The sequence below is a fragment of the Chiloscyllium punctatum genome, chromosome 11 (assembly GCF_047496795.1).
Source record: "Chiloscyllium punctatum isolate Juve2018m chromosome 11, sChiPun1.3, whole genome shotgun sequence".
NCBI classification, from domain to species: Eukaryota; Metazoa; Chordata; class Chondrichthyes; order Orectolobiformes; family Hemiscylliidae; genus Chiloscyllium; species Chiloscyllium punctatum.
The window spans coordinates 103,598,693-103,617,955 of NC_092749.1; the positions used below are offsets into that span (position 1 = coordinate 103,598,693).

At 46.0% G+C, this 19,263-nt stretch overlaps 1 protein-coding gene across 1 annotated transcript in view; it reads right to left on the reverse strand.

The window, feature by feature from the left end:
* Nucleotides 1-17,991, reverse strand: part of LOC140483400 (uncharacterized) — a 40,436-nt gene extending 22,445 nt beyond the window's left edge. The window contains exon 1 of the mRNA XM_072581650.1: nt 16,138-17,991. Within this exon, the coding sequence (XP_072437751.1) occupies nt 16,138-17,901 (1,764 nt within the window). The 5' untranslated portion in view covers nt 17,902-17,991. The remainder of the gene's footprint in view (nt 1-16,137) is intronic.
* Between the last annotated feature and the right edge of the window lie 1,272 nt (nt 17,992-19,263).

The following is a 19,263-nucleotide window of genomic DNA, read 5'->3' on the forward strand; positions in this document are numbered from 1 at the left end:
TCAGAAGGCTGAAAAGTGATGGAATCATCAAACCAGTACAGTTTGCAGAAAGGGCAGCACCAGTTGTACAGATTGTGAAGCCCAGTTCGCCTTTGTAGGGATTTTAAACAAACGATAAACCATTTCTCGCAGCTGGATAAATATCCAATCCCTCACACAGAGGATCTAAATGCTAAATTTCCAGACAGGGGGCTGTCCTTCATGAAGCTGGATACGAGCCACATGGACCTGCAATTATGGTTAGATGACAATTCCCAGAAGTATGCTACAATCAATACCCATAAGGATTTGTACCAACTTCTGAGACTGCAATTTGGGGTATCATCAGCCTGTGCGATTTTTCAGTGGATGACGGAGAACATTTCACATGGTCTACCCAGGCTGATATTTATCTGGATGACCTGCAAATAACAGGGAAGACCAATAAAGAGCACTTGGAGAACTAGGATATAGTCCTTAAATGTTTCTCCCAGGCAGGCATACACCTTCGAAAGGAAATAGTGAGTTCCAGGCACCAAGATCAACGTGGGCTACAGAATAGGCAAGATTAGATTATGTCCATTGGAAGATGAAATGACAGTGATCAAAAGTACCCCAGGTCCCATATCTGTACTGGAGCTTAGGTCTAGTCTTGGATTGGTGAACTATTATGGAAAGTTCATTTGTTACCTGGCCTCCATTCTGGCATTCCTACATCTGCTTTGAAAAAGGGTCAGCCTTGCAAATGGTCTTGTAACCAAGAAATACCCTTGAGGGAAGTGAAGAAGCAGCTACCATCATCTAATGTGTTGGCACATTCTGATCCGAAGCAAGATCTGGTGATGACATGCAATCTCTCCCCGTATAGTATCGGGCTAATGTTGGCTCATGGATAGCCCATTGGAGAAGAATACCCAATAGCGTATGCTTCCTGGAATTTGGCTGATGCAAAGCACAAATATACCCAGAAAGAGAAAGAAGGTTTGGTGGCTTTACTTGATGTGAGAAGGTTCCACAAGTACCTTTACAGATGTAAATTTGTAATAGTAACAGACCGCAAACTCCTGCTAGAGCTACTCAAAGAGGACATGGCCATGCCACCCATAGCTTCAGGTCAAATTCAGTTGGGCCTCTCATTCCAAGTACTTTCAATTACAAATTAGAACACCATCCGGGAGGCCAAGTAGCAAATGTGATTACTTTGAGCCATCTCCTACTGGCCAATACGCCACTAGTGGTGCTGCCACAGGAAAAGTCCATTCTGGTTTTCAACTTTCTAGACACTGTTGTAGTCCCGCTGACAATATCAAACTGTGGATGCAAAAAGATCCAGTCCTAACAAGACTAAAACAGCTGGTGGGTGATGGGGGAAACAAAAGGGCTATTACACCCAGAGTTGAAATCTTTCGGGACCAGGTGAGAACAGATCACCACAGAGTATGGCTTTTTATAATGGGGAGCAAGAATGATAGTCCTGAGCAAAGGTTGCCACCAGACTTTGGCTGAATTCTGCCAAAGTCATCCAGGGGTCTCCAGAATGAAGATGTTAGCAAGACGTAATGTCTGATAGCCAGGATTAAATGCAGACATAGCCACACTGGTAGGTCAGTGCTCAAAGTGCCAACAAGGATAAAAATTACCACCACTCGCTCCCTACATTTGTGAGTATGGCTGGGCTAACCCTGGACTCAATTACATATCGACCATGCCAGTCATTTCATGGGCTCATTGCACTTAGACAATGTGGACGCCCACTCAAAGAGGTTAGATGTACACATCATTCATTCATCAAACATGGGACGATGATAGAAAACCTGCAAGCATCTTTTGCAATACACAGGCTCCCAGAATGTTGGTCACAGGCAACAGGCCATCATTTACCAGCAGTGAATTCAAATACTTCCTAAAGTCGAAAGGCATTCAACATATCAGGACAGATTCATATCATCCATCGGCCAATGGTCTGGAAAATGCAATCCAAACTTTGAAGGCAGCTTTAAACTCCTGATGAAAGGTTCCAACCTGAAATGTTGACTCTCCTTCTCACCGCATGCTGCTTGTCCTGCTGTGCTTATTCCAGCTCCACTCTTTATCCACTCTGACTTTCCAGCATCTCAAGTTGCTGAAATCCAAACTGTGAAGCCTCTACTAAGGATGTCAACCTAGACGTTTTCCTCCTCCCTCCACAAAGATCTGAGGGGGTCTCTCTCTCTCTCTCTCTCTCTCTCACTGCAATTCCCTGGTCATTTCCTTCATCCTGAAGCTCTTCAACTGCATCCTGAAAAGATCCCGCTATTCCAGCCATGTCTCCTTCCTCAGCACCTGTCTACCGAGTTGGCTTATCCCCTATGAAACATTCAGACCATCTCAATTCGGACCAGATAGTGATTACCGCCACCTACAGCAAGTCCAAAGCCTCCAGCAATGGTTCTCCATATGGATCCTCAGCTCTTTACTTGCAGCCATGCTCCACCATTTTCTCTCACTACAATCAACCCTGTCTCAGCTCAGGGTTTCGCTTTATCAGATCTGCAAAGGCCCCCTGCTGTTTCTGTTACTGTTTTGTGGAGACAAAGTGGGATTTGAGATTTGTCCTAATTTCCCTGAAAATTGATTGAATGGTAGGGTTTGGGGCCTGGCTTTGCTGCACTTCTTCCTTGTAAATTGCTGTTTCTCTGCACACAGCTGTTAATGTTAACTGTTATAAGGAGATTTAGAATCTCCTCAGGTTTTTGAGTGGGAGCAGCGGCCGAGGAAAAACGAACCCGGGAGACTACAGCTAAGGTAAGACAGTTTGTTTCAAAATTACTTACCTGTAGCGGGCAGCGGAAGTGAGGTTGGAGCGCATAGCTGGGCGGGAAGGCAAGTGATTAGTATTTAAGTGGGTGTGTTCTAGACCCCAGGTCCTACTTCCGTAGGGCCTCCCTCCCACCCTCCTCCTCTAACCTAACTTTAAAGTCCACAGGTTATTGACTCAGTGTTCTTGTTTTTGGAGACAGTGTACAGTCATGGCAGCGCAGGCGGTGGAATGTTCCTCCTGCAGGATGTTTGAGGTAGGGGTGACCACCGATACTCCTGCCGACTTCGTGTGCAGGAAATGCAGTCAGATCCTGATCCTCACCGAACGAGTTAGGGAACTGGAACTGGAGCTGGATGAGCTGAGGATTATTCGAGAGGCTGAGAGGGTGATCGATAGAAGCTACAGGGACATAGTTACGCCGGAGAACAGAGGTAGCTGGGTAACAGTTAGAGGTGGGAAGGGGAAGAAGCAGGCAGTGCAGGGTTCCCCTGTGGTCGTTCCCCTAAAAAATAAGTATGCAGCTTTGGAAACTGTTGGGGGGGACAGCCTTGCAGGTGTAAGCTGCAGTGAAGGGGTCTGTGGCTCTGAGATTCAGAAGGGAAAGGGGGAGAAGAGGAGAGCGCTAGTTATAGGGGACTCTCTAGTTAGAGGGACGGACAGGCGGTTCTGTGGACATGGGCGAGACTCTCGGATGGTTTGTTGCCTCCCGGGTGCTAGGGTCCGAGACGTCTCGGACCGTGTCTTCAGAATCCTTAAGGGGGAGGGTGTGCAGCCAGAAGTCGTGGTACACATTGGCACCAACGACATAGGTAGGAAGAGGGGTGGGGAGGTCATTCAAGAGCTCAAGGAGTTAGGCTGGAAGCTAAAAGCTAGGACAGACAGAGTCGTCATCTCTGGGTTGTTGCCGGTGCCACGTGACAGAGAGGCAAAGAATAGGCAGAGAGTGCAGTTGAACACGTGGCTGCAAGGATGGTGTAGGAGGGAGGGCTTCAGATATTTGGACAATTGGACTGCATTCTGGGGAAGGTGGGACCTGTATAAACAGGACAGGTTGCACCTGAACCAGAAGGGCACCAATATCCTGGGGGGTAGGTTTGCTAGCACTCTTCGGGGGGGTTTAAACTAATTTGGCAGGGGGATGGGATCCGGCCTTGTAGTCCAGCAAGTAAGCTAGCTGTGTGTCAGGATGTCCAAGACTGTAGGGAGTCTGTGGAGAAGGTAGCACTGACAGGGACTACTTGCGGACACAGAGATGGGCTCAAGTGCGTATACTTCAATGCAAGGAGTATCCGAAATAAGGTGGGTGAACTTAAGGCGTGGATCGGTACCTGGGACTACGATGTTGTGGCCATCACGGAAACATGGATAGATGAGGGACAGGAATGGCTGTTGGAGGTTCCTGGTTACAGATGTTTCAGTAAGATTAGGGAGGGTGGTAAAAAAGGAGGGGGGGTGGCATTGCTAATTAGAAATGGTATAACGGCTGCAGAAAGGAAGTTTGAGGGGGATCTGCCTCTGGAGGTAGTATGGGCTGAAGTCAGAAATAGGAAAGGTGCAGTCACCTTGTTGGGTGTTTATTATAGGCCCCCCAATAGCAGCAGAGATGTGGAGAAACAGATTGGGAAACAGATTTTGGAAAGGTGCAGAAGCCACAGGGTCGTAGTCATGGGCGACTTCAACTTCCCAAATATTGATTGGAAGCTCTTTAGATCAAGTAGATTGGATGGGGCGGTGTTTGTGCAGTGTGTCCAGGAAGCTTTTCTAACGCAGTATGTAGATTGTCCAACCAGAGGGGAGGCCATATTGGATTTGGTACTCAGTAATGAACCGGGACAAGTGGTGGGCTTGTTAGTGGGTGAACATTTTGGTGATGGCGACCACAATTCTGTGACTTTCACCTTGGTTATGGAGAGAGATAGGTGCGCACAACAAGGAAGTTTTTACAATTGGGGGAAGGGAAATTACGATGCTGTAAGACAGGATTTGAGGAGCATACGTTGGGAGCATAGGCTGTCAGGGAAGGATGTGGTGGAAATGTGGAACTTTTTCAAGGAGCAGATACGACGTGTCCTTGATATGTATGTACCGATCAGGCAGGAAAGAAATGGTCGTGTGAGGGAGCCTTGGTTGACGAGGGAGGTTGAATGTCTAGTAAAGAGGAAGAAGGAGGCTTACATAAGGTTGAGGAAACAAGGTTCAGACAGAGCAGTGGAGGGATACAGGATAGCCAGAAGGGACCTGAAGAAAGGGATTAGGAGAGCTAAGAGAGGGCATGAAAAATCCCTGGCAGATAGGATCAAGGATAACCCCAAGGCATTCTATGCGTATGTGAGAAACCTGAGAATGACGAGAACGAGGGTAGGTCCGATCAAGGACAGTGGTGGGAGACTGTGTATTGAGTCGGAAGAGATAGGAGAGGTCTTGAACAAGTACTTCTCTTCAGTATTTACGAACGAGAGGGACCGTATTGTTGAAGAGGAGAGTGTGAAACGGACTGATAAGCTAGAAGAGATACCTGTTAGGAAGGAAGATGTGTTGGACATTTTGAACAACTTGAGGATAGACAAGTCCCCTAGGCCTGACGGGATATATCCTAGGATTATGTGGGAAGCAAGAGAGGAAATTGCAGTACCGTTGGCAATGATCTTCTCGTCTTCACTGGCAACTGGGGTGGTACCAGGGGACTGGAGAGTAGCGAATGTTGTGCCCCTGTTCAAAAAAGGGAATAGGGATAACCCCGGGAATTACAGGCCAGTTAGTCTTACTTCTGTGGTAGGCAAAGTAATGGAAAGGGTACTGAGGGATAGGATTTACGAGTATCTGGAAAGACACTGCTTGATTAGGGACAGCCAGCACGGATTTGTGAAGGGTAGGTCTTGCCTTACAAGGCTTATTGAATTCTTCGAGGAGGTGACCAAGCATGTGGATGAGGGTAGAGCAGTGGATGTAGTGTACATGGATTTTAGTAAGGCATTTGATAAGGTTCCCCATGGTAGGCTTATGCGGAAAGTCAGGAGGCATGGGATAGAGGGAAATTTGGCCAATTGGATAGAAAACTGGCTAACCGGTCGAAGTCAGAGAGTGGTGGTAGATGGTAAATATTCAGCATGGAGTCCAGTTACAAGTGGAGTTCCGCAGGGATCAGTTCTGGGTCCTCTGCTGTTTGTAATTTTTATTAATGACTTAGATGAGGGAGTCGAAGGGTGGGTCAGTAAATTTGCAGATGATACAAAGATAGGTGGAGTTGTGGACAGTGAGGAGGGCTGTTGTCGGCTGCAGAGGGACTTAGATATGATGCAGAGCTGGGCTGAGGAGTGGCAGATGGAGTTCAACCCTGCCAAGTGTGAGGTTGTCCATTTTGGAAGAACAAATAAGAATGCGGAATACAGGGTTAATGGTAGGGTTCTTGGTCAGGTGGAGGAACAGAGGGATCTTGGGGTCTATGTACATAGATCTTTGAAGGTTGCCACTCAGGTGGATAGAGTTTGTAAGAAGGCCTATGGAGTATTATCGTTCATTAGCAGAGGGATTGAATTCAAGAGTCGTGAGGTGATGTTGCAGCTGTACAGGACTTTGGTTAGGCCACATTTGGAGTACTGTGTGCAGTTCTGGTCGCCTCACTTTAGGAAAGATGTGGAAGCTTTGGAGAGGGTGCAGAGAAGATTTACCAGGATGTTGCCTGGAATGGAGAGTAGGTCGTACGAGGATAGGTTGAGAGTTCTCGGCCTTTTCTCGTTGGAACGGCGAAGGATGAGGGGTGACTTGATAGAGGTTTATAAGATGATCAGAGGAATAGATAGAGTAGACAGTCAGAAACTTTTTCCCCGGGTACAACAGAGTGTTACAAGGGGACATAAATTTAAGGTGAAGGGTGGAAGGTATAGGGGAGATGTCAGGGGTGGGTTCTTTACCCAGAGAGTGGTGGGGGCATGGAATGCGCTGCCCGTGGGAGTGGTAGAGTCAGATTCATTGGCGACCTTTAAGTGGCATTTGGATAGGTACATGGATGGGTGCTTAATCTAGGATAGAAGTTCGGCACAACATCGTGGGCCGAAGGGCCTGTTCTGTGCTGTATTGTTCTATGTTCTATGTTCTATGTTCTACAGGACTGACTCTATGTTGGCTGGGCCACAGTTAGGGTGTTACTGCTGCTGATCGTTTCTGCTTTTTTTGGGAGAACCTGATTCTTAAAATGGCTGGTTTACAAAGCCAGTTTTGTTAACTGGTATTCCTTTTTTTCCTTTTTTTCAGGTGTATAAACTTTTATTCATTTTGCACCACCAGGAAGAAAGGCAAAACACCCGAGTGGCCAGTGACAAGCAATGCCCTTCTAATCAAAGGGCAATGTTGCGTGATCAAAAAAGTGAAGGGGAGGGTAGGGATTAAATCAAAATGGAGTTGGAGGGGGAAATAAAGCACTCCACTCCCTGCAGTGCCCACCTCTCCGTGAACTGCTCAAGGATGTGAGTAGATACCGGGGCTCGGATGTAGCCACAGAAGAAACAATCAGCTATATCGACCCCCTCCATGGTCCGCTGCCTGGACCTATTTATGGCCAGTTTGGCCATGCCCAGGTTTAGCTAGTTTGTTAACTGGTATTCCTTTTTTATTGAGGACTGATTTCTAAACTGCCTGATTTACCCAGTCAATGTGTTTCAGGTGTATTTCAACCCTTATTAGGGTTGAAACTGTTGTTTCACTGGCTGGGCACAGCCTGTGTGTTATACTTTTCTCTTTTACTTTGAGAAAAGGACTATGTTGATTTTGTGACAGGGCTTGTTCCTTGTGTTCTGATTTTCTTTCTTTTGAATGTGTTCTCACTTTTTTTTGGTGTTTGGACTGAGCCCTTGTGAGAAAATACATCTTTCCAATTGAGCTGTTCCTGTATAGGTCGGCCTGACCCTTTGTGGGTGACTAGACCTCTGTAAAGACTGAACACCTGTGTCTATGCTGGGAGGTAAGCAATTGCTGCATCCTGGAATGGACTCTGCATCCTGGAGCAGACCAAACTCCTGTGAGTTAACTGCACCTTTACAACGTTCTGTGTTCCTGTGAGTAGACCTGATCCTTTTGATGGACCAAGCCTCTGTGAAGACTGAACACCTGTGTGTGTGGCATTGACTCTGCCTTCAGAAGTGGACTCAGCCTTTGAGACTGGACCAAACCCTTGTGAGTTAACTGCAGCTTCACAATGTACTGTGTTCCTGAGAGTGGGCCTGGTTCTACCTGGAAGGGTCAGACCGCTATGGAGACTGAACACCTGTGTGTGTGCTGGGAGGTGAGCATTTGCTACAGCCTGGAGTTCGAGCATAGGCTCTGCCGTCAGGCATGGACTCTGTCTTTGTACTTGCAACAGTATTGAGGATTTTGTGAATTCTGTTACTGTATGTGGGTTTAGTAATTAATTGTGTTTGAGTGTGGGCCAGAGTGGGGTAGTCAGTACGTGGGGTGGCCAAGAGCTGGAGGGTCAATGACCAGCCTGTGGGAAAGCAGGCTGGGATGGGAGAGGTGTCTGTTAGTACGTAGGATGGCTGGGGGCTAGGCAGCTGACAGCGTGCTTGTAGGAAAGCTGGTCAAGGAACGGTAGTCAGTACACGGGCTGGCTGGGGGCCGTAGGGTTGATGACCGGCCTGAAGGAAAGTCAGCTGGGAGGAGCCTGTCCGTATGCAGGGTGGGTGGGGCCAGGCAACTGAGAACGTCCCCGCAGGAAAGCTGGTATGGGTCAAGCCGGTCAGTACGCAGGGAGGCTGAGCCAGGTGGCTGACGGCAGCCCAGAGGAAGGCCGACTGGAGGAGGACCGGTCAGTATGCAGGGAGGCTGGGAGCTGGACAGCCAATGGCCAGTCTATACGAACACTGGCCAGGAGAAAGGATGAGTCAGTATGTGGGACGGCCGTGTGCTGGAAGGCCGACAGCCCGACTGTAGGAAAGCAGGTCGGGGGTGGTTTGGTGAGTACACGGGATGACCTGGTGGCTGGTGGCTGACGTCCGTCCCAGAGGAAAGTGGGCTGGGGAGGGTCAGTCAATAGGCGATAATGAGGACTGCAGATTAGGTTCGAGGGTGTGGTGCAGGAATGAAGGGCTTTTGCCCAAAATGTCAATTTTCCTGCTCCTCGAATGCTGCCTGACCCTGCTGTGTTTTTCCAGCATTGCACTAATGTCAGTCAATACGCAGGGTGCCAGAGACCGGAAGGCCAACAACCAGCTTGTTTGCAAGTGGCCCGGGATAGTCCAGTCAGTATGCCGGACTACTGGGGGCTGGCTGGTCGATGTCTAGCCTGAAGGAAAACAGGCCTGGGAAGGGTCAGTCAGTGCGCGGGGCGGCCAGAGACAGGAAGGCTAGCCAAGGACGGTCTGACCAGTACGTAGTGTGGATGGTGTCAGGTGTCTTTTATTTATAGCTATATTGAGTCTGTGTTCTATACACTGTTTCTGATTTGATTGCACTATCTTGTCTGTGTTTATTATTGTTATCTTTGTGATGAATGGAAGTGAGATTTGAGGTTTGTCCTCATCTCCCTGAAAACTGGTTGAACGATGGCGTTTGGGGTTTGGCTTTGCTGCACTTTCCCCTATACGAAAGTGTTTTTTTTTGTGAACTGCTGCTTTCTGTTTATTGATAACTGTATTTTGTACTGTATAATAATTTTTTTAAACCAGGAGATTTAGAATCTCCTCAGTTTAGGAAGCTGACTCTGTGCCGTCTGGGTGACAGTCAGTGTATGGAAGAAAAAACAGAAGATTCACTTGCAATTGTCCATAAGATCATAAGAAAAAATAAATAAACAGGAGTATCACAGGTTCACTCTGACAGCTGGCTCTGAGGAAGTTGGACCAGTTTCAAGTACTATTCAGGTGTAAATACTGGCTGACTTGGTGACAGGATACTAGCCTCTGTGGAGTTATTTCATCACCCAATGGCAAACTGTTTCTCTAGCTCTTTCCTCATTTTGTTTCCTCCCCTTACTCTCCTCCTTCTTTCTCGAAGAGACTAACATATTGCCAAGTTAGGTAACAGGCAGTCTCCAGGTGGTGAACGCGTTCTGACGGGGAGGCTGTTCGCAAATTGATTTGTTTGTAAGTCGAAACACCATTCAGGACAATATATAACAGCTGATCAAAAGTACAGGAAATGTTCATATGTTGAGTCTTTAAAATTACACCCCTGTATGGGTTCACAATCTGAAGTATGAGCGCTTGTAAGTCAGACATTGGGAACCCCCTATTCACAGGCTTCAGCCCTCCTTCAGGTATGAACATCAGCAGTGAAATTTGTCAGCAACCAATTATGGATGGCATCCTTGAGTCGAAAAGTGTGGTGCTGGCAAAGCACAGCAGCTCAGGCAGCATTCAATGAGAAGAACCTATGTTTCAGGCATAAGCCCTTCACGTCTCTGCCCAAAACGCCAACTCTCCTGCTCCTCAGGTGCTGCCTAACCTGCTGTGCTTTTCCAGCACCACACTTTTCAACTCTGACTCTCCACCATCTGCAATCCTCACTTTCTCTTATGGATGGGATCCTTGCAAATCAAATCCTGTCCTCATCCTGCACTATTAGACATACGCTTTACAATACAATTCATTGGTTATCTATCAAGAATGGGAGATATAAACTAATGCTCATTTTTTCTCTCATCCCTCATTCAGGTTGTTCACAAGTGTTTCGTTATGACTCACTTTGGAGGGCTGCACAACTTATTTTTCTATCCCACTCCTCTGCTGGTTAAAGTTTTAAAATTTGTAAAGTTTAACCTAGCTGATGATATGGTCAGTTTTACAGTTCTCATGTTGTGCAGGTTTAGCATTAAGAACAAGTCAGCCAGCTTTTTGTCAACCACAAATAACTGATTTAATTATCAAAAGCAAACTTCTTCAAAGATACAGAAGTCATATCTACCGTTCTCAAAAAAATCACATTTGAAAAGAAACAAAAAGAATGAAAATCCCACAGGGTTAAATTTAAAATACTTTGGTCAGGTAGTATAGTATAAAAATGGATAAATCGTAAATTGTCCCAAATGGTCTTCTGCTTCTGAAGTATTCTGCACACACACACGATGCTGGCACTGTGGTGTCTTCCTGGAAAAGTTGCAGCTGGCTAAATTCCTTTTGTTCCAGATGGTGGGGTAAATTCCACCAAATCCTCTCTTGGAATCCTCCATCACGAATAAAGATGACTTCTGGTCGCCTATCATCTCAGACACTTTGCTAAGAGGGTACGTGAAGAAACCGAGCGAGAACATTGGGTTATTGGTCTTTAGAAGGTTCAATTTCTCTCCAAATTCAACAATGCAATAGATTTATCCCATTCACAAACTGAGCCAGGTGACTTGGCCAAACCTGTCCAGTTCTCCAGATTGAATGACTCCATCCGACCTTCATACCTCTCGCAGATGCAACATTGTTGCTGTTGTACAGAGTGCCTTTTCCTTAATCATTGTTTATGAGTTCAAAACAAATTCATATAGGTCTGCACAAGGTTTTAAAAAATCATTGAGATCGCATCTGTTCATGATAATTGTCACACCACGACTTTTGCCTCAGTCGAGATAAGTTGACTCAGCACAAAACCAGGAACCCTACTTGTTACATTTGGTCTGTATTATCACATTACATCTTTATCCTCCATCAAGACTGAGCCAGTTTGCTTCAGTGGGAACATAATTTCATAAAATCAACCTAGTGATTTTTTTTTTGTTTTTATTATTTTCATTTGTTGTTTGAAATCATGGTAAATACATGTAACAAACAGAAACAGATTCGGTACACGTAGATTTTTAAAAACAACTAACACATCACTGACAACCCTTTTGACACTTACATGTGAAAACATTTTAACTATCAATAATATTGACCGATATATAACAGATATGACTCCGTTGTCCTGAATTACTGCCAGCAGTTTGTCAAGACAAGTTTATACCACTGTGGACTGCATTGCAGACAGCTACGATGCAAAGCCAACATTTTAGAGTGCTCAAACTGCTGTGATCCAAATTTTGGGGAATGCATGCTGATTTCCTTTCCCCTCTTTTCTTCCATAATAGCCCTGGTGAAATTACACACATGCAAATAATGGTGTTTACTTGGGAGGATGTTTGGCTCAATTTTCCTTATCCATATGCCCAGAGAGCACAGATACTCAAAATGCCAGGATGCTATGCATTCTGATGGCACTTCCCCAATATTGTGTTGCCCAAGGCTCCCTGACAGTGGGTTCAAACAAGCTCAAGGCACATCAGGTGTAACACAGGGTAAAACTGAAGGGTCTAACTCAACTTGCTTTTGAATCATCCAACATTTGGCCAATTGACTTTAGGAGTTTGTGTCAATTCACCTCTGATGAAAATGGAACAAGCATCAAAGAGATGGCAAGAAGAAGTAACAGAAAAGAAAAAGGTAATATTTTAAGATATCATACATTTTATAAAACAGGTTTTAAATATGACAGTAACACAGTAGTATGTTTGTGTAACAGGCTATTATAACATTTGCATTAAGTGCAAACATTTATACTGCTACTAATCTAATCAACATTTGTAAGTCAATTGAATTAGTACAGTTCACAAGTACGCAATTAAACAACATAAATAAATCTTCCAGCTTTCCAAATATGTCTGTTGGAGTTTTAAAACTATTACTTAAGATAATCCAAGTCTGATACCATTGCAAATGTATGTAGGGTGGCTTCTAATGGGAAATATTCTGAAACCAATTGGTAGTGTGTAACAGTTCAGGGATATGAAGCAGTCAGAATCATGGACAAGGTATACCCAAATTTCTAAGAGGAACTACCAGCAGCCAGAGCTTTTGCCAGCAGCGCAGAATTGAAATTGCACTCTAGTACTGCATAGTTTCATTGACTGCAAGATATTTGAAGGATTTAAAGCCTGAAAGAAATTACTATAACTGAGTTATTATTTAACATTTTAAGTTCCACGTTTTCTCTTTGGAAGAACATGGAGCAGGAGTTTTGAGATTGTTGTATTATTAATAGGTTGAAATTGAAGAGAATGGCTCAGGAAAGTACAATGCAAATTATCAATGTGATGTGCTGTGGATCCCAAACTGGTAAGAGCTTAGGATCTTTAAGTGTAAAATTCTAATCACAGCTCTTTAAGCACCATTTATAGGCACAGTCAGATTCTGCAGTTTATGGATTTGTTTATCTTGAATTTTGTTTTAAGTAATTGTCTATTGTTCAATTGTTATTGTTCTCCCCACAAACTCAGTAATTCCATTGCCTATTTAATTCCAACACCTGATTTAGCAGCATTGATAAATTTGATTAATTTCCCAAAACAAGTTTAATTTTAAGCTTCTGAAACCAACAGATTGAATTTCTTTGGGGGCTCCCTAATTGACCAAGACTTTGACAGAGATCTATAAAACCTGCCTTCTAAGAAATTACATAAACATCAAGTTAAGCCAAGTCTCTGGTGTTTCTATTCATTAACTACAAAAATTACAATGGAAGAAAATGAGAGAATGGCCCAGGAAAGTACAAATGCAAATTATCAACTTGATATGCTTTGGATCCCAAACTGGTCCCTTGAGTACCCATATTAGTACCACTTCCCAATTCTAATATTAACCTTTTGTGTTAGTCAATTGTTTTCAAAGGTAGCTTGGAGTCTTTCATGTAGAACTTTTCTTCATGCATTTGATTAGTGCAGATGCACAGTTTTGTGAAGATTTCAAAGGTCCATTTGAGATAGTCAAGGAGAAATAAAAAAACAATATTTGTTGAACATCTTTCACAATCGGTAGACATTGCAAACTGCTTCACAGCCAATAAATTGCTTTTGAGACATAGTAACTGGGAAACATGGCAGCCATTTGCACATACCAGCTTCCACAAATGGCAATGTGACAATAAGTAGCCACTTGAGGGATGAGTATTGGTAGGATGCTGGGCAATTATCTATCTTTTCAAGGCACACAATCCTAGATCCAGAGCCAAGGAGTTACTACTGGCGTAGAAGGAGGACATTCAGTTCATCAAGTCCATGCCTGCTTTCTCTGGACAAAATCAATCTCCTTGCCTTGCTCTGTCTATATAGCCCTTCATGATTATTTTATTCAAGTATCAGTCCAAATTGCCTATGAAAGAATTGGTAGTCTCTGTCTCCATTACCCTTGAAGGTAGTAAGTTCTACATCATACTGCTTGGTGTAAACTCTTCCTTTCACCTGCCACCTGCCTTTCTTGTCCTAACCTTAAATCTGTGCACTTAGTGCTGTAGTATCTACTAATGAGAACTGTTTTATATTACATTATTCACACGTCACAATCTTGTGTACCTGTATCAAATTTCCACTGCATCTGCTTTGCTCCAATGAGGACAACCCCAGTTTCTCCAACTGGTCTTATAGCTAAATTCTTTCATTGCTGCAGCCATTCTGATAAATCCCATTTGCATTCATTCAAGCACCCTGACATCTTTCCCAAATGTGTTGTCCAAAATTGGATGCAACTGCGATCTAACCATTACTTTACATTGTTCAGCATAACTCCCTTACTTCTGTACTCAGTACCTTTACTTATAAAGTTTAAGATTCTCATATGTTTTGCTAGCGAGTTTCTAATATGCCTTGAAACTTTACAAAAATCTAAAGGTCCCTCTTTCCCTTTAGAATGATGCTATCTCTTTTTCCTCTTTCTATCCATTCTTCCAAAATGCATCACCTCACATGTCTGCGCATTTAACAATAGCTGTCTCTTGCCTGCCCACTCAGCCAGCCTCTCGACATCCTGTTGCACTCATTCTCACTATCTGGCACTCTTCCAAGTTTGGAATCATTGGCAAATTTTGCTCTGCATTCCAAAATTCAAGTTATTTTTATGTATCAATTAAAGCAGTGATCCTACCACTGACCCTTCAGGAACCCCGCTGTCTACCATTCTGCAATCTGCAAAATAACCATTCACCATGACTTGCTGCTTTCTATCTTTGGATAAAATTTAAGTTGTCAATGTTTTATATTTATGAGACACAATTTTGACAACTTTTTTTTATCGGGTATACCTGAGAATAATAATATGAAATGTTTTACTTCCACTCCAGAGAGCACTCAAGGCCACATTTTAAATGGACATTGCAGTAATGTCACTGGACTAGTAATGGAAAGGCCCAGGAAAATGCCATGAAGGTACAGGTTCAAATCTTACCATGACAGCTGGTGGAAATCAAATTCAATTAATTGATAAAATTGAAATTGAAAGTTAGTCTCAGTAACAATGACCATAAAACTATTATCAATTGTTTTTAAAAACTCACTGATTCACCAATGTCCTTCAGGGAAGGAAATCTGCTGTCATTACCTGGTCTGGCTGACATATAGCAATGTGGTTGAATCTTAACTGCCCCCCTGAGACTATCTGACAAGGCACTAATTCAAGAACAATTAGGGGTGGGTAACAAACTAGTCTCATTATATGCCATTAAATAATTTTAAAAGCATCTCCAAAACAGTGTTTTCAAAACAGTGTCTCCAATAGCACAGTGTTCTATTAATATTGCTGTGAAGTGTCAGCCTTAATTATAATCTTTTGGAGTGACAGCTGAATTTTGAACTTGCTAGACTCAGAGGTGAAAGTACTATTAATTGACAACATGAAGAATGATCTTTGCTTTCCTTACTGTATATTTTGAGGAAGTAATGTTTAGTTTATTAATATCCAGCATATTTTAATTTCATATGCTCAGCAAAATGAATTTTAAACAAGTTTCACTTATCTTCATTCAAAAGGATTTGCTGGTTAGTTAAACAAAAAAAGATACATCATTAAATAATGGTGATTAGACAATACCTGTACTGTCCTAAGATTATTATAACCTGTTACCTGTATCAAAAAAACCTACCTTGTAACATGTTAAAATTTTGGTCACAATTCAGTACCAGTATATCAGAAAAACAGTGCATAGCTACAAATAATACTTTACAGTTGTGTTGACACTATTGATAGCTTTAGAAAATAAATGTAAATTTTAACAAAGCCCAACTAAGTTTATGCAGGAAGAGAAAATGCTGGGAACACTTCCCTGAAACATTAACTCTGTTTTCTCACTCTTTTCCATTGTTACTTCTGGATCTGCAAGTTTTGCAACTTTTTTTGGTGTTAGTTCAGACTTCCAGCATCTGCAGACGTTTGCTTTTGTAAAGTTCATATCAGAATGAACGAAAATTGATTATTGCTGAAAGTCCTGTCATCAAAGAACAGAAGTGCACATGGTATCTGGTTCTCAAACAAAGAAACTTATTTTGTCATATGTGACCTAAAACAACTTCATTTTTTTGTTGGATTTTGTCAATATCAAGGATTTTGAGGAAAAGTTCTGTTTATTCTGATCTAGATTGTGTTCTGATCTGTCTCCATCTCAATGTAGTTATTGATGGAAGAGTTGGCAGACGTGACTTTGTCGTCAGCTCTAAATGGAGGTGGCCCTGGGGCTTGGATCCAGCTGGAGAAATGCCTGCCATTATCGGCCTTGCCTTTTGCAGCCCTGTGGCGATGACACAGAATCACAGCCACTATGCAAAGGAGGAGCAGGCCAGCAAAGAGCGAACCCAGGACACAGGCCAGGAGCCAGCCTCTGTCCGCTTCATTTCTCACTGGGTCGAGCGCACTGTTCGTGCCATGGAGCTCCCTGCCAGTGGGCGATATGACCGGTGGCTGGCTCCCGGTGCTGAAAGTAGTGATGGCGCTACTCCTTGTGGTTCCTTCACCTGGTTGGATGTCTGCAGTGGTGCCCAAGTGGATCCCTAAAGCTGTTGGCATCGTGTCGTGGGTGGCACCCCAGCTGGCTCCAGTTTCCACGTCCACATTCCAGTCAGTAGCTGGGGCAGTCTGGGTGCTGACCACATCTTGCGGGGTGCTGACCACGTCTTGCGGGGTGCTGACTACATCCCGCAGAGTGCAGGACAACCCATCAGCGCTCAGGACGTACCCAGGCCAGCAGAAGCACCGGAAGCTGCCCTGGATGTTGGCACAAGGCCCCTGGCATGGCTGCCCGGCGCACTCATCCATGTCGACACAGGCGTGCCCATTGGCCTCGTAGCCTGGCTGGCAATGGCACCGGTAGGAACCCGGCGTGTTCTGGCACCGGTGGGCACATGGCCAGGAGGAGCACTCGTCCACATCCGGGCAACTGCGCCCGTCCCCGGCCAGGGCGTAGCCGGCATCGCATGCGCACTGGAACCCACCAGGGCGCGGGACGCACAGCTGCTCGCAGGGGTGGCCCAGGCAGGGATCCAGGGGCTGGCACGAGCGGAGGTCGTCCGCGAGCGCGTAACCGTCGCGGCAGCTGCACGTGGCGCTCCCGCCCAAACCATCGAGGCAGATCTGGGCGCAGCCGCCATTGCCTGCCTCGCAGGCGGAGAGCGGCGCGCAGAGCCCGGGCTCGGCTGGCGACCAGCCGTACGAGCCGGGGCTGGTCTCCTGGCACAGGGTGTAGCTGTCCGACCGCGAGCCCTGGCACGACACCGCCGCCAGCGACCCGAAGGGCACCAGGGCCAGGGTGGCGCTCTTGGCGTCGAACGGAGTGGTGTAGGTGACCGAGCCGGGCCCGGCCAGCTCGACTGGCCGGCACATGCCTCGGAAGCTGAACTTGCAGAGGTAGCCGTCGACCCTGTGGTCGCTGCACACGCCGTCCGCCCAGGCGAAGCGAATCCCCGAGGCCCCGGGACTGGGAGAGGAGGAGGCGGCGAGGTAGACGCAGCGGTGCGCGGTGCATGTGCTGAGGGGCTCCCGGGCCCAGTTGGAGTAGGTGCTCTCCTCTCCCCCCGAGGTCCAGAGGAAGCCCCTCAGCGGCTTGTGCTGCTGGTAGCAGTGCCGGCGGGGCAGCTGGAGCCCCAGCCACAGCCTGCGGCGGGCGCCCGGCGACCCGGCGAGGCTCGACTCCAGCAGGCGGTGGATGTGCCTCGCCTCCCCTTCGTCCTTGACCGTCGCCAGGTTCCCGCCGTTGGCCTTGCAGCTGTCCAGCGCCCGCCAGAAGGGCTTGGCGACCATGTGCGCCGTGTAGCAGGCGTCGCTGGTGCAGTGGGTCGGGTGCGAGTACGCTGCGGCCCAGTGACCCCCCAGGGTGCCCAGCAAGAGTTGGTACAGCAGCAGCAGCAGCATCTTCCCAGCGCCTGGCAGCAGAGTGTACCTCAAACGTGAGAGCCTGTCCTAGTCTGAACTGCGCTCGACTGTGTCTGCAAGATGTGCTGCAGCGTGTGTTTTCATTGACCCCCTCCCCATCCCCCCCATTCATTTTTAATTGTTGACAGGAGCTCCCTGCGTCTCCATGTTGGTCCTCTGAACGATTCTCCCACGGTTTCAGCACAGCCTCCAGCGGAAGCGATGGACGAGTCGCTGGAGAGTTTGCAAACTGTTGCTGCATTCCAACGTGGAAAGCAGCGAAGACATTTCGACTTCAAAGGAGCGAAGTGCACTTTCACATGCCTCGTTCTCCCCTCCGTTCACATTCCACGTTCATTCACATTCCAGTGTTTCATACATTCGGTATTCGTTATATCAGGTCACCGCAAACAAGAGCGAGTGGAAAATTCAGTGTTACCAAGTTAAAGTGATAGCATAGCTAAAGATGTATTTACAACATATTCCCCACAGCGGATCCCTACCCCCATTCTCTTGAGATCTTTATCGTGGAGGTCGTGGGAATGTTACAGTGAAATTGCAAGGCTGCCAGAACAGCTGTACTTAACATACTTAAGAGATTGAGGATTTCTTTAAAAATGTGCATTTTACCTAAAAATAATCCCCTTCATTAAATATATTATCACTTATGGGAGAAAGTGAGGACTGCAGATGCTGGAGATCAAAGCTGAAAATGTGTTGCTGGAAAAGCACAGCAGGTCAGGCAGCATCCAAGGAGCAGGAGAATTGATGTTTTGGGCATGAGCCCTTCTTCAGGAATGAGGAAAGTGTGCCAAGCAGGCTAAGATAAAAGGTAGGGAGGAGGGACTTGGGGGAGGGGCATTGGAAATGCGACAGGTGGAAGGAGGTTAAGGTGAGGGTGATAGGCCGGAGTGGGGGTGGGGGTGGAGAGGTCAGGAAGAAGATTGCAGGTTAGGAAGGTGCTGCTGAGTTCGAGGGTTGGGACTGAGACAAGGTGGGGGGATGGGAAATGAGGAAACTGGAGAAATCTGAGTTCATCCCTTGTGGTTGGAGGGTTCCTAGGCGGAAGATGAGGCACTCTTCCTCCAGCTGTCATGTTGCTATGGTCTGGTGATGGAGGAGTCCAAGGACCTGCATGTCCTTGGTAGAGTGGGAGGGGGAGTTGAAGTGTTGAGCCATGGGGTGGTTGGGTTGGTTGGTCCGGGTGTCCCAGAGGTGTTCTCTGAAACGTTCTGCAAGTAGGCAGCCTGTCTCCCCAATATAGAGGAGGCCACATCGGGCGCAGCGGATGCAATAAATGATGTGTGTGGAGGTGCAGGTAAATTTGTGGTGGATATGGAAGGATCCCTTGGGGTCTTGGAG